The following is a 14249-nucleotide window of genomic DNA, read 5'->3' as shown; positions in this document are numbered from 1 at the left end:
ATGTAAAACTAAAATATATCTCTGGTGAACATTAAATCACATACATAGGGTAATAATATGATCAACCTATTAGGATTAAGAAAATCGCTGCACTGCCAATGAAAGCAAAGAACAGGGACAGCAAGACTAAATCAGACAGGAGAGTGTTCAGGGGCGTTTCTCTTCACATATATGCCAATAAAAGTATGCCAACTATCAGGCTACCAAACAATGCAGCCACAAAAACTGCGTAGTCAAGATCACTTCACTTATCCAATACTAACAAACACATACATGAAACAGTTAAGAGCGAATAAACTTAAATAAAATAAAACAACCTAACATAAAGCACAACACAGCCTCGCTGATCCAATACAAAACAATCTGTTAACACAGACTGGTATGACAAAGTGTTTTTAGCTAAGGGAAACCGTGGCACGAAAGGAATATTGTATGTAGCAGTTTGTACTAGCTGCACGATTTTACATAAGTAAAACCGAAAGGCAGTTTTGTAGGAGAATTTATGAACATAACTATGACATTTTAAGAAAATACCAACAGTTTCCCTTTTCAAACATACTCTGACATGAAACAATTTTATTAAGTTTAAATTTGGTGTTCTGGAAGTAATACCACGAAATAAGAGGGAAGGTCATTAGGGAAACTGTTTTAGACTATAGAGAGTTTGTATGGCAACTACATTTGAATTACACTGGCTCTTAAGATAACAGCAGCTAAACTGTGATCTGTTACTATTTGAACAGTTTTACTTAAAAGTTTTAAATAAAGTGAACAACCATTGAATTACAAAGCATCAAATTATCAGTTTTGTTTGTATGTATAATGTTTCATCCATCCATGTTTTTCCCATTTTTGCACATGGGTTCAGGGTATCGCTTCAACAGTCACAATCATTTCGAGCCAAGGTTTACACCGCCGGGTAGTCTTTAAAAAAACAAAGTTGGAAATTAATGTATTCTCAAGACATTTGAATTGTTATTGTTGCTTCTTTGGTATGGGATGGTTTTGAGCATATGATTTGAACTAATTTGTATTTAAACTTGAGTTGTAAACTGTTCTACATTCTAATTTAGTATGAAGTTAAAAGGACAAAAGCGCTTAACCCATTGATTTATTTTTTTTGGCATTTTTCAAGTTTCACAATTTCCAGACCTTTCACGGGCTAGTTTTTGAACCTTGTGTATTACATTATGATAGATGTTTCAAACTTTTAACGCCTGAGGATGGTTCACTCTGTGAGCTTTAGAGATCACTGGGTTTGAATTTAAGTGCACTGACATTCTTTTTTTAAAATTATTATTATTACTGGGAACAAATATTCTACTGCGGTGGTGGTGCTGCGGTAGCTGTGTTGCCTCTCAGTAAGACGCTGTCCGTTTCGATTCTCAGCTAGAGTGTCTTCTGCGTGGAGACGTGCATGAATGGGCGTACCTTCATTGAAGGTTGTGCATCAGGGCTGGCAACTCGGCATGTAAAAATCCACTGCCAATCATTAGCGGACCGGAGTTCCGCTGTGGCGACCCCTAACCGGGAAAAGCCGAAAGACACAAACAAACTGGGGACAAATATTCTATCGCATTAGAATGACAACAGAAACTAAGCAAATTAAAGTCAATCATCCTTTGTTAGTGTTATGGCATCATCCTTGGTGAGGGTAGACTGTTGCTCAGTGTTAAGCACATACCAGCATGTGACACAGTCTGAGAGCTCCCTAATGTCTGTCTTCAAATAGTCTAGAGAGGTATGTTACATGTCCTCCTATGTGGAGTAGAACAAGTGTGTGTGTGTGTGTGTGTGTGTGTGTGTGTGTGTGTGTGTGTGTGTGTGTAAAATATACACAAACTTATTTTTAATTTTATGGGTACATCTGTTTCCCATATGGGACTGCTATTTATTTTTGTGTCCGCTAATGTGGGGGGTTATTTGATTTTTTTTCTCCAATATAAAATTTAAGTGTGGGGCAATGTTTCTTTCGAGCTGGGAGAGCAAAAGTGCTTGTGTTAATGTTGTGACAACTTGCTTTTATTTTTGACAGACTAATTTTTTACTTCTAAGGAGGTTCTGACAGAATTTTAGTGTGTTTTGGAGACTATTAATGGGTAAAGTTTAAGTGTGTTGCTTGTGTATACTTGACAGCTTGCCTTCCAACCAACCTGTTCCATTGATCTTAACTACATCTGAAAAATCCTCTCGGCCACAGCATAGATATTCTCCTCCCTTCTGCTGGTCCAACATCCACAATTCCTAGAGAGAAGAATAGCAAGAGACTTTGTAGACTAAGAAGGTTCAGTCTGCACCTCAGCAGATGGTGGGTGAACCTACAGTGGCAATTAGTTCCTCAGATCACTTTCTCACACTCACTCCTATCTGGCTTCATCTGGTTAAGTCCTTTCAACCACTGTAAACCTATGAGTCAGCCACATAGTCTTTGGTCATTCCATTCTGTGATCCAGGCCCGAGAGAACCATCTTTACTGGCTATGGAGTTTCACTGGGTGATGCTATTGGATGTGTCTAGGGAAGAGGCCTCCTGAAGGGGCGTAGTTTCTCTTAGTCTGTCCCAAATGCCTGTTGAGAAAAAGCAAACTGTTAAACAGTGTTCGCCTGAAAACAGTGTGTATATCTGAAGATTTTTTTTTTTTACAGTAACAAAGAAATTGCTGAAATCAGCCAATCCTATTACACAGCCTTCAGTACCTGTTAAGCAAGTTAGTCAAAATGCCCCTGAGGGAGAAAAATTCAGATGAGTCTGATGTAGACAGAGACAGGTCCTACAGATTCTTGAGCCAAAACACTAATGCCTAGGAAAAATGGTCCTCATAACCTGCTCCGAAGGTAATTTCTTTTCTCCAGTTGTTGCCTGAGTAAATGAGATGGTGTTCAGGGACATAATGGATGATCCCGCACTGTATTGAGACTTTTTAATGTGTTGAAAGTGGATTTACCTCAGTTTATGCCTATTCCTTCTATAGTGCCAGCATTGGAAGAGGTACGTTATGCTGCCTGTAACAACTCTGATTCACAATACTCAGTCCTGTAAAAGCAGATCTAGGCTACTGCTGTCATCCAGGACTTCCTCTATAGATAGAGAGGGGAAGGTTTTGAGATATAATTGATATTAGAATTTCTTATTCAACTTTGGCTTATAGAATTCTTAACTATCACTCCCATATATCGAGTTTGGTGTATATGTCAGTCTTTTCGTTTTTGACATGTCTACATTTAAACATGCCTTGAATGTATGTATGGTATAAATGATTGTGCAGGTAGTGTCTAGGACCTTTGCTGCTTTGAGAAAGTATGCCTAGCTACAAAGTTTAGAAATTTTCTATTGAAATAAATTATGAAGTTTTGAATCAGCTTTAGAGGAAAAAGGATTTTATTTGGCCCATCTGCTACTCTGATCCATAAACAACTTTATGAAAGATGGAAATTTAGAGTAGGGAGTTTGTAAGATTTTTCAGGTTCCCCTTTAAAATATCCCAGATCCTCTTTACCACATAAGAAATAAATGGAGATGGCAGGAAGAGAACAATAAAAAAGGCCCCTTTTGTGAAAGACCATCTACAACTTTAGGATTGCTATGCTAGCATACCTCTACCCCCCACCCGCCTCAGTGTCTCAAATCCTAACCCAACCAATAGCTTTTATTCCCCTTTAGCAGCAGGTTGTGACAGACTTAAGGAGGGTTATAGGTGGATCAGGAAGGGATACAGCTGGCACTGGATAAAAGAAGCCTCCTTTCAGGAGAAAGTTTTCCCACTCCATGAACCAAATGTTTTTTTCTTCTGCATTTCTCACCCTAGGAGTCATAGAACCAGTGCCATTTATTCAAGGGACAAATGCTTCTATTATAGAATGATTCTGGTACCACAGAAAGTTTACTTGGAGAAAAGCTATTAATTCTTCCTGCCCATTTCAGTTTGGGAGAGTTCCAATATTAAAGATATTGACCTCTTAGAGTCTCCTATCTCTTATTTTGTTAGGGAAGTTTTATGGTAGTGTGGGATATAAAAGATCTTTGAGCTTCTGGGTTTGAGTCACAAGATGAGTTCTCTGCATTACCCTCAGAGTTATTTCATATTTTAAAGCATATTTAAAAAATGTCTGGCTGCAGTCATAGCTTATAGCAGTCTGGATGGTACTAACTTTTCTTCCTTGTTTGGATGACTGACCTGTCCTTTCAGACTCTTAACTCAGATGTCAAGAGTCCTTAACATGAGTGTCAACTCTTCCGGTCAGTCTTGGATTCCAGGTGAACATTCAGAAATCCTCAACTAATTCAAAGTGGATTATATTCTAGGATGCCGTATAGACACTCCACAGCAAATGTTTTTAAGGCAGATAGTGGAGTTACATCCGGGAACCGTGAGCTTCTTAATTCAGTATTGGACTTTAACCAGAGACTCCCAGGATTCTGAAGTTCATGGCATTGTGATTCTTTTGATTGCTCTCACTAGGTTGTACACGAGAGAGATTCTATCATATATGAAAAACACGTGGAACTAATTCTTGTATCTTTTAAATTTTCAGATAACTCTCTTGGGCTTTTTGTAAATGGAACTGCAGTGGCAGAGGTTACATACAGAAGAAACTGTCTTCCTTTTCTCCTCATCCTCCAAGTCCATCTGTAAATGCAGATGTCTCTGAATTTCTTAGGGAGGGGGCAGTTTTGATTCAGTTAAATGTGCAAGGCCTGTGGGATTCTTCAGACATCCCAAAGCATTGGAATTTTCTGAGATGTGGGCTGTTTTCTGAGACTAGCGAAACAGTTGATCAGTGTGAATTAAAAAAAACAAAAATGTAGTGAGGGCTATGTACTCTTTCGATACATTTTTTTAAAAACTGGGGCAAGCAAATAACTCCTGTCATCATAATTAATCCCCCCCAACACACACACACACACATTTACTACTTGTAAAATATTCTCTGTCTGTTTTTACCAAGAATGTCTTTCTTCCAGGGTTTTGCGGTGATCCACCAACATCACAAAAGGCTGTTTTGGACAGTAATTTGAATGTATTTCCTGTGAACACTACACTGACCTACTCGTGCCGTCCTGGTTACATTTGGGATCGTTCATCAAGCAACAAAGTTATTTGTCAAGAAGATTCAACATGGACAGAGCTTAGAATCACCTGCACCCGTATGTATTGCTTCCCCTTCTCAGTACTTTTTTTTTTTACTTGGGTTTGTAAAGTTTTTACATTAGCGTGATGTCTGCTTTGAGATGTTAACTGTCATCACAAAGACAGTGTTGATACTTGAGTACACTTCTACATTTAAAGTATAGTCTGTTATTGCTGTGCTTTGAGTTATGAAAAGTAATGTGTAGTAACTTAGTGGAAGTGCTTTTTCCGTGTACTGTCAGTGCTGTTATTTACTACTGTAGTGCTATGTCCAAACTTTTGTCCATGAGCTAGTAGCTTTGCTTCCATTTTAGTATCTGTTTATGTTTAATTTATCCCCTTATGTTTATTTAGCTTCAGCGTTGGCATTTTGCCACAGCTGAAGTAAACCTGTTAAAGGTAGTAATTATGCTGTCTCAAGTCAAGGAGAGGTAAGAGCTGCACACAGGCAGTGTTGTGTATCTCAGTTCCACAACATTACAAACAGTGTTCTGCATGTGGATCATTTTACAAAATGTACAGCGTTGTCATTAATTTTAGTGCAGTGACATTCAGTTGTTTACTTTTAATTAGGTTTGCATTTTCATATGCACAGTCATTTCACTGTGTTGCAGATGAAGCATTTGATTGACAGAGCAGTCTTCCTTGTGATAAGTCACTAGTAACTTGTATAAGGTCAGACTGACTAGTGCAAAGCTACTGCATCTCCTATGTTGGCTAAGGGTAAGTGTTCAGATTTGATATTAGTATTTTGGTCTCATTAACTTCTAGCACTAAAACCAGCAGAACATAACCTGGCACCTAAAACTTTCCAAGGCTACTTTAGTCAGAGCCCTTTTACCCCCAATGGTAGGTTCCCGGATATCACTCCAACTGTTTACTGAAGTAGGCTGTACTCAAATATCCTCAGACTACCATTTTTCTAAGTAGTTGGTTGGTGAAGTTCTTCCACTTTCTGTCAGGTGTGTTTGTTTCATTCTCCTGCATACCCTCTATTATAAATTGTTGCCTCGGTGTCCTTTTTTTTTTTTTTTTTGTAGTGTTGTTTTTTAAGCTGCAGACTTCCTCACCAGGCTTTGGCACCATTCTTTTGCCCATTCATAAGCTGCTTTCTTTCCCATAGAGGGAGAAATGAGAGCTATTTTTTATGGAGGTATGGAGCCAAAATAACCCACAGGACAAGCACCTTAAATGTACTGAGTGCCCTGGAGATGCTTTTTTCCAGATTACTGGAGTGTCTGTACAGTCTTCAAGCCCTCCACCTTAAAAGGACTAAAAAGAGGTTAGAGTTAATTAAGTTAAGGACTGTCCCTTCTTTGGAGCCCCTTCTTTCATGTCTTAGAAGCCTTATAGACCCACTGATTCCCCAGCAGGTAAAATGTGGCAGTAAGGAGCTGGCCAGCTTGCTGGTCCTATGGGCAACCTAATCTCTCCCCATTTAGAGCACCCCTTCCCATTCTGTGTCCCTTTAAACTCCACAATTGTTCTGTGAGGGTACCTCAAGTTAAAAATGTGAAGACATCATGACGGGGGGGGGGTGTCTAGGTCCATAGTATTGCAAGGAAAATACCCAGTGCACCCACTGTCACCCAAGTGGTAGAACTTGGCTTGGTGGCACCAGTCCTCAAAGGCTGTCAAGAACATCTTCCGTCCGAGGGAATGGGCTAGCCAATCAGAATCTTTTGGGTGCTTTCATAGTTTTTTCATCTGTTACTAAAAAGGCCCTTTATCCTCGGTCCCATTCTGTCCTTGTTACAGTAAATCGAGAGCACTGCACAGTCCAGGAAGCATTTTATTCACCTTTTCCTTGAGAACTTTAAACTACATTGTTCATATGTTACATTTCTAGAGGCAGATGATACATGAATCAATCCATACTCCAGAAGGGGAAAGGTTGACAGATGTGGAACTAAATATTGGGTTTACAATTCAAGATGTCAGCTCTTGGCTCAGTGGCTAACCAAACGTTATGCTTAGTCAGTGGAGGCAGGTGACTTTTAAGCTAGCTTGGTACAGCAGAAAGTAACTGCATGGGTGGGATAACTAGTCTGAGATGGTCCCATACTACAGCAGGTCAATAACTGCTTTTAACTGTAATCAAACAACATCTGTGCTGAGTTGCTTCCATCCATAGACTGTCTCAGTACTCAGTCAGGTAATTGACTCTGTACGTCTTAGGTATCTATGATCAAGTAATTCAAATGATCACAGCAATGTGTTACACCTTATTTTCCACAAACACACATGAATCGTAGTAAGCTTCGTCGCTGACTTTTATACTGTGATCAGATAACAGCAGAAGTGAGTTTCATTGACTGCCTTTGTGTTCACCAGTTTTACCACTTTTGACTGAGTACAACTCAACTCTGATCAGATGAATGAATATGTAAGTAATGGCTAAGTAGTGTATTTCTGCTTGTCACAGTCAAAAGCATACATTACATCCTCAAATGCCCATACCCCATTAAAGCCACTTTCTCTGTGATCAGCTGCTTGAATACACATCCAGTGGCTGCAGTAATGTTTTTCATCTTGTTGCTGAAAGACATGCACAGTGCAAAGAACAATCCCGCCCTCACATGCACATACATGAGTATACTGACATGCAAAACAGTAACTGTAGTTACTGCACTCTGCTATAATTTTTTTGTGTGTGTTTATATGTGTATGTCTGTATATACCCATACATTCTACGGGATGGATCACACAGCTTCTCATTTGAATGAAAAAAAAGTCCTGTACTTAATCCCATACACTGTTCTATCTGTGTGTGCCTGCAGCTTGCTTTCGCTTCTCAGGCTGTCGTAAGCACTGAAAGCCTGAGGCAGCCTGAGCCAAAGAGAGTCTGTGTACTGTTTCATCTAGCAGCCCATCCAGCCCACATTGAAGGGTTATTTCTGTCTAACAAAAACAATACCTTCAGTAAAGCACAACTCTTTTGCACCTATGGTTCCTTTCTGAAATATCTAGCACACAGCCCTACTGAGTGCTGCCTAATGAAAACTCAATTAAGCAATTACAGGTGCACAATCATTGACAGAGTCCATGTTTTTAAATGCAAACAATCAAACAATATGGTGGCAAATGTACTTTTTGCCAACTCATTAGACTCAGTTTTCATTCAGTCCTCAACTGTTCAATTCGGATCTGATTCTGTCAATTCTAAAGCTTGTGTCCAACAAAAACTCTCGAGCTCCTCCCCTACCCATAATATATATATATATATATATATATATATATATATATATATATATATATATATATAAATATATATACACAAGATGTGTATATACATGCAGATATATATGTATATATATATATATATATATATACATATATATATATATATATATGTATATGGGATCCGTACAGATCCCTGAATGCACTTTCCACCGAAGCAGAAATCACTGAGCATACTTAACTGAAAGTGCTGTTCACCGAAGCAGCACTTTCGGATAAGTATGCTCATTGTGCCGGTCGTACTACTGTGCGGATAAGGGAAAATTCCCTATTCCCCACTGTAGTGCGACCTCGGAGTGAGAATATTAAAGAAGGGGGGAGGGGATTCAGGGGGGCTTGCCCCCCTGCATAGAAGTTGATTTTTTTTTTAAACATACTTTACCGTAAGTGCTTTTGCTGTGAAAGTGCTTTCGGTAAAGTATATCCGGTGATAATGGATTCGGACATTTGATCTTTCGATCAAAAGTCCTAGATCTATATATATATATATATATATATATATATATATATATATATATATATATTTATATACACACACACACACACACACACATATATATATATATATATATATATATATATATATAGGTCTACGTCTGAATTTCAAAATGTCGACTTTCTTATGGTCGAGACCATGAGATCAAAGTTTTGAAACTTATATAAAAAAATTAAAACAAAAAAAATATATATATATATTTTTTTGTTATACATTTTTGCAGGGGGTTAAGTCCCCTTGCACCCCACACAACTCCTGCTAATTAAATATACCAACTCTGACATCACACTACAGAGAGAAAAATTGTAAATATACTGTTTCGCGCTGTACGACAATCTCCCTGTAAACGGTTTGAAGTTTCAAAACTTCAATCTCCTGGTCTAGACCATAAGAAAGTTGACGTTTTGAAACTTAGAAATTTAGAAGTAGACCTATATAGTTAGATATACAGATAGATATAGATAGCTAGATATCTATATACACACACACACACACACACACACATACACACACACACACACACACACACACACACACACACACACACACACACACATATATATATATATATATATATATATATATATATATATGTATATATATATATATATATATATATATATATATGGGTCTACTTCAGATTATTGAAATCTCAGTAGACTGACACAGTAAACGCCGAGCCAAAAAGCTCGGCATGTCAGATGACTGACACGTCAGAATGCCGACTTCCGAATGATCAACAGTCCAACTTGAGGGGAACAGAAAATCCGCTCTTGTGGACGTAGTGCAATCTTGAAGTTGGTATATTTAAGTTATGGGGGGTATGGGGGGTGCAGCAGGGGCGTAGCCCTCCTACAAGAACATGAAATGTAAAGGTAAGTGTTTAAAGTTTTTTTATTTGTGATGTAACTGTTGTTTTTGTGGTAAGGGTTTAGTTTAGTGTAGATGGTGGGCAGGGTGTGAGGGGTCCTAGGTAGTGTTATGTTGAGTGTTGTGTTTCTTCTTTTGTATGTTTGTGTGTGTTGTTGTGTGTATGTTTTATGGAGGTGTGTAGGGGTTTTGAAGTGTCGGTATTGTGTGTGTCGGGTATGTGCGGTTTCGGTGTTGTGAAGTGTCGGTGTTGTCAAGTCGGTGTTTTGCATGTCGGTTATGTGAGTTGTCGAGTAAGTGGGTAAGTGAAGTAGATCCATATATATATATATATATATATATATATATATATATATATATATATATATATATATACAGAGAGAGAGAGAGATAGAGACGTGTGTGTATATATGGTTTCACTTGAAACCGTCGAATTACCAGTTCGTCGAGTCTGACATCATCGATACTAGAACGTTGCAAACTCAAGTCAACGAAAACTGCAATGATCGAGTTGCATACCGTCGATAACGAGTGCCAAAACATCACAAACTGCAAACATCACTACACACAACACTAGCGCTATCAAAATGTCGAATTATGCAATGGTGAAAACACACAACACCCTGTGAACGTCCAGTGTAGTAACAAAACGATAAACACCGTCACATATAACCATCTCCACGTGTATACTTCCAATCTTGCCACCATAACATTTCCACACTTTGTGTATTCCAACAAACATAATGTAACGTAATACAGAACATGATACTGCAGACAACAGCAATACATGAAACCAATGTAACTACTCGTACACCACACCGACTTTTCAACACACATTATTTACAAGTATTTGAGATCAAAGCTTGAGTAGCCTAGCAATAGCCTCCAAGTAGCTCAAGATGTCATAAGAGTCTCTACTTTCTAACACAGTTTGCAACCGCTTTTCTCGTAGAATAAGCTTACGTCTTTTAGGTGATGGCGGGCACCCTCCTGCCATACGAACACGTAATTCCTCAATTCTGTTTTGTTCCTGGGCCAACGTGCACATAAGTACTGACAAATCAGTAGCATGACTTCCCAACATAAATTTCAAACGGTGATGCCATCCCTCTATACTATTTTGTGTACGTGGTAAGCACTCCAAATTAAGTTGAGAAATATTCCAAAATTCCTTTGGCAATAGTGGTGGAAAACGAAGAAATGCTGCAGTTCTAGTTGCAAACTTCCTGGGTTTACCCAACAAATACCAATCTGTAAAGTATTTCAATAAAGGTATTCCCTCTTCAGGGAATTACTGCTTTAACAAATTCAACGCATGCATAACATCCTCCTCTGGTAGAAATGACAACGCAATGAGACACTTCACAGACACCTGGAAACGATGGCATCTGTTATACAATGCAGCCAACCCAAGACTCTGCAATTTTCGTCATATGTTTTGGCTAAAATTAAATAAACAACCCTTCGGTACAATACCATTCAAATTCACACGTAGACTTTTTATAGCGGCTATTTCAAAGTCGCACAACACGTATTTCACAGAGGGAACAATATTTTCTTCAGCCATCAAAGATAAAATACAGTACCACATAACATTGTAGCTTCTGAGTGACTTTCTTGTCATGAGTGTGTACAACAACGGCATTGTTCTTGTATAAGAGCCGAAAGACACAAAGCCATGCAAACTGTACAATTGCCGACAAATAACCCCTTTAAAGAAGAAGGTACCATCCATTAACCAAATTGTGCACTTGCTCAAATCACATCGATTTTTCACTGTAGTGATTACTAATACAGTCATATCCGTAGATTCATCTACAAATCTTTTACTAATGAACGCACCTTCTTTCAATTGATATTCTCAAATATCAATATTTGCAAGTGTTACCATAGCACTATGTGAACCCCTACTCTGCATTCTACGTACTCTACCAACCTGTAGTAAAGCTTTTCAGCTTGGTAGGTTAGGAACAGTGTCTAAACTGCTTGTAGACATAACATCATCAACTATTAGACATGGTGTATCTCAGGACATGACAGCCTTTTGCTTTAGATGAGTACACATCTAATATCGCTGTACCTCTGATGGATCTCCACTATGACTGTGAGCAGCAGTTTTACATAACTTTTCCCCAGCAGACATTGATATGGTTACACACCGTCCCTTACATTTACTGATATACTTTTGCTTACAACACCAGTATCTCTTAATATCCACAGCATGCTCTAAATTATAGACAAATCCATCGATAACAAGAACATCCCTATCACGTTGTGATTTTGTAACCGAGTACAAAGTACCTATTATGCCATTGCAAAATGTTGTGTTCTCTGCCATGTTAGTCAGCTAAGATCTGTTTTTTAAAGTGACAAAACCTTTAAATGTGTAGTTGTAGTGGGAATTTAAAAAATACCGAGAAATCTAACAATATACACACTTCTGTAACAGTACAGGGGAAACCAAGAGTGTAAACACTTCTATACACTATAGTCGACGGTATGCAACTCGATGATTGCAGTTTTCGTTGATCTCAGTTTGCGACGTTCTAGTCTCGATGATTTCAGACTCGACGAACTGGTAATTCGACGGCTTTAAGTGAAACCGTGTGTATGTATGTATGTATATATATATATATATATATATATATATATATATATATATATATATACACACACATATAGATAGATATAGATATTTTTTTTTCCTTCTTTTTCACACTCAGTGTAACCCTTTCATGCCATTGTTGGTAATACTCTTGTCCTAACCTTTATATTATGTTTCTTTATAGGGTACACATCTGTGTAATGCTTATCATAGTTGGTGCTTCTCCCATTTTTCTTCTTTATTTCATATGTATTTAAAAACAAATGTCTGCCTTTATATTTTTTCTATAAAAATCATCATGTCAGACAAGGCACCATCTGGCTTCAAAACATGTCAGAAGTGTGGGAATAAATTACCCTTATTTGATGCCCATCTTTTATATGTATATTGTTTACTCTGTCAACATTTGCAAGAGGATTGTACGAGCTGCAGAAATTTCAACACAAAGGCAGATAGAAAAAATAAATTCATTATAAATGGTTTGCTTCTATCCTTGTCTAGAGAGGCTAAGTCTCCAAAGTCTTCTACTTATTCCACACCTTCATTGGAGCCGCCTAAGAAAAAAATCTAAAATGGATCCGGAGTCTGCTGTGGTCTTTTCTCCTTTGGATATGGCAAGAAAATCTTCTGATCCAAGGATTCTACCGAGGATGAGATATTCTCTGAAGCTGGATCCAGTTCCTTAAAGGGTTCCCTTTCCCTTCCTGGAGAGATGCCATTCAAGGTCACTGCCCCTTGCCTCATCTCATTCTTCCAGGAGTCTAACAGTGGAAGATGTGGACTGGATGGTAAGGACGTTTGTCTTGTTGCAGATTTAGATGGGCATTCTTCCTGCTCCTCCCCCCTCAGTTCAGAGAGCCCATCCGTCTCTTACACCACCATTCTCTACTTCTATGCTACCACCAGTTGTTTGAGTCCCTGGATCTGAACCTTCTAGGTCCTTCTAGCTCAGATCTGAAGATACCTTTATCTTTGGATCAAAAGAATTCTGCGCATGCATTGGTTCCTACTACTTCGGATCTAGATGACTCAGAGCCGAAGCTGCCTTGTCGGATCCGAGGTGTTGGAGTCACTTCAGAGGTTATTGTAACTGTCTCTGCCTTGGGAGCTTTGGCACTGGATACCTCGGCTCCTCCTTTGGGTGGATTGCTGTCAGGCCAGAGGGAGGCAATGATCCAGAAGCCTGTCTTCTTTCTCTCCAGAGTGGTCTGCCTTCAAGGTTGCGAAGATTTTTTTCTTTTCTGCCAGGATGGATGGATCCAGCCCCTTGGGATCTCCATTCAAGTTCCCAGATGTTTCTGTGCTTGGAGCCATGTAATTTTATGCCACCGGGACAGCCAGCTCAAGGCCTCCAGATCACCCAACAGGGTATTAATTTCTTCCAACCCTTCACTGGATCATCCCACCAAGGAAGTTTCTTGGAAGAGAAAGTGCAAAAGGAGACACTTGGACTCTCAACAAGCATCAGTCACTGAGGATACTGATTTCGATGAGGGATAAGGGTACCCACGATCACCTCCAGAAGACATATCATTTAGAGACATTCTCGAGATCCTTTGAACAGAGAGGTGGTTGGACCTCCACCAACCCTTCACCAGAGGAATCTGTATTTCTGGAAGCCTTCAGAGCTGGCCCGTCTACCTCCTGGGTTCCTTCACCTGCCGACGAACTCATTGATTTGGCTTCTAGGCGGGTGTGGAAGGAACCTGACTCAGTTGAGCCAATCCCTAAGTGGCCAGATCGGATTCTTGCTCCACCTATCAGGAAGGAATTCTGCAGTAAGGGGGTGCCAGTGGATGCCATGGTCATGGCGGTGGCCGCTAGGAAGGAACCTTTGAGCAGAGTTCCTCTGCCCATGCCCCTAACAGGGGATCTAGAGGGATAGATAGGTTTGGGAAGCATGTTTATAC

The 14249-nt window shown here is 39.1% G+C and overlaps 1 protein-coding gene across 1 annotated transcript in view; it reads left to right on the top strand.

The window, feature by feature from the left end:
- The window catches only part of LOC122806048 (complement component receptor 1-like protein), a 573343-nt gene that overhangs the window by 401205 nt on the left and 157889 nt on the right, over positions 1-14249 (top strand). Inside the window, exon 7 of the mRNA XM_044076288.1 lies at positions 4963-5145. Coding sequence (XP_043932223.1) covers positions 4963-5145 — 183 coding nt within the window. The remainder of the gene's footprint in view (positions 1-4962; positions 5146-14249) is intronic.

The sequence above is a fragment of the Protopterus annectens genome, chromosome 7.part0 (assembly GCF_019279795.1).
Source record: "Protopterus annectens isolate FY-2018-M chromosome 7.part0, PAN1.0, whole genome shotgun sequence".
Lineage (NCBI taxonomy): Eukaryota > Metazoa > Chordata > Ceratodontiformes > Protopteridae > Protopterus > Protopterus annectens.
Note: the sequence above shows the minus strand (reverse complement) of the source record. Positions and strands in the feature narration are given on the sequence as shown.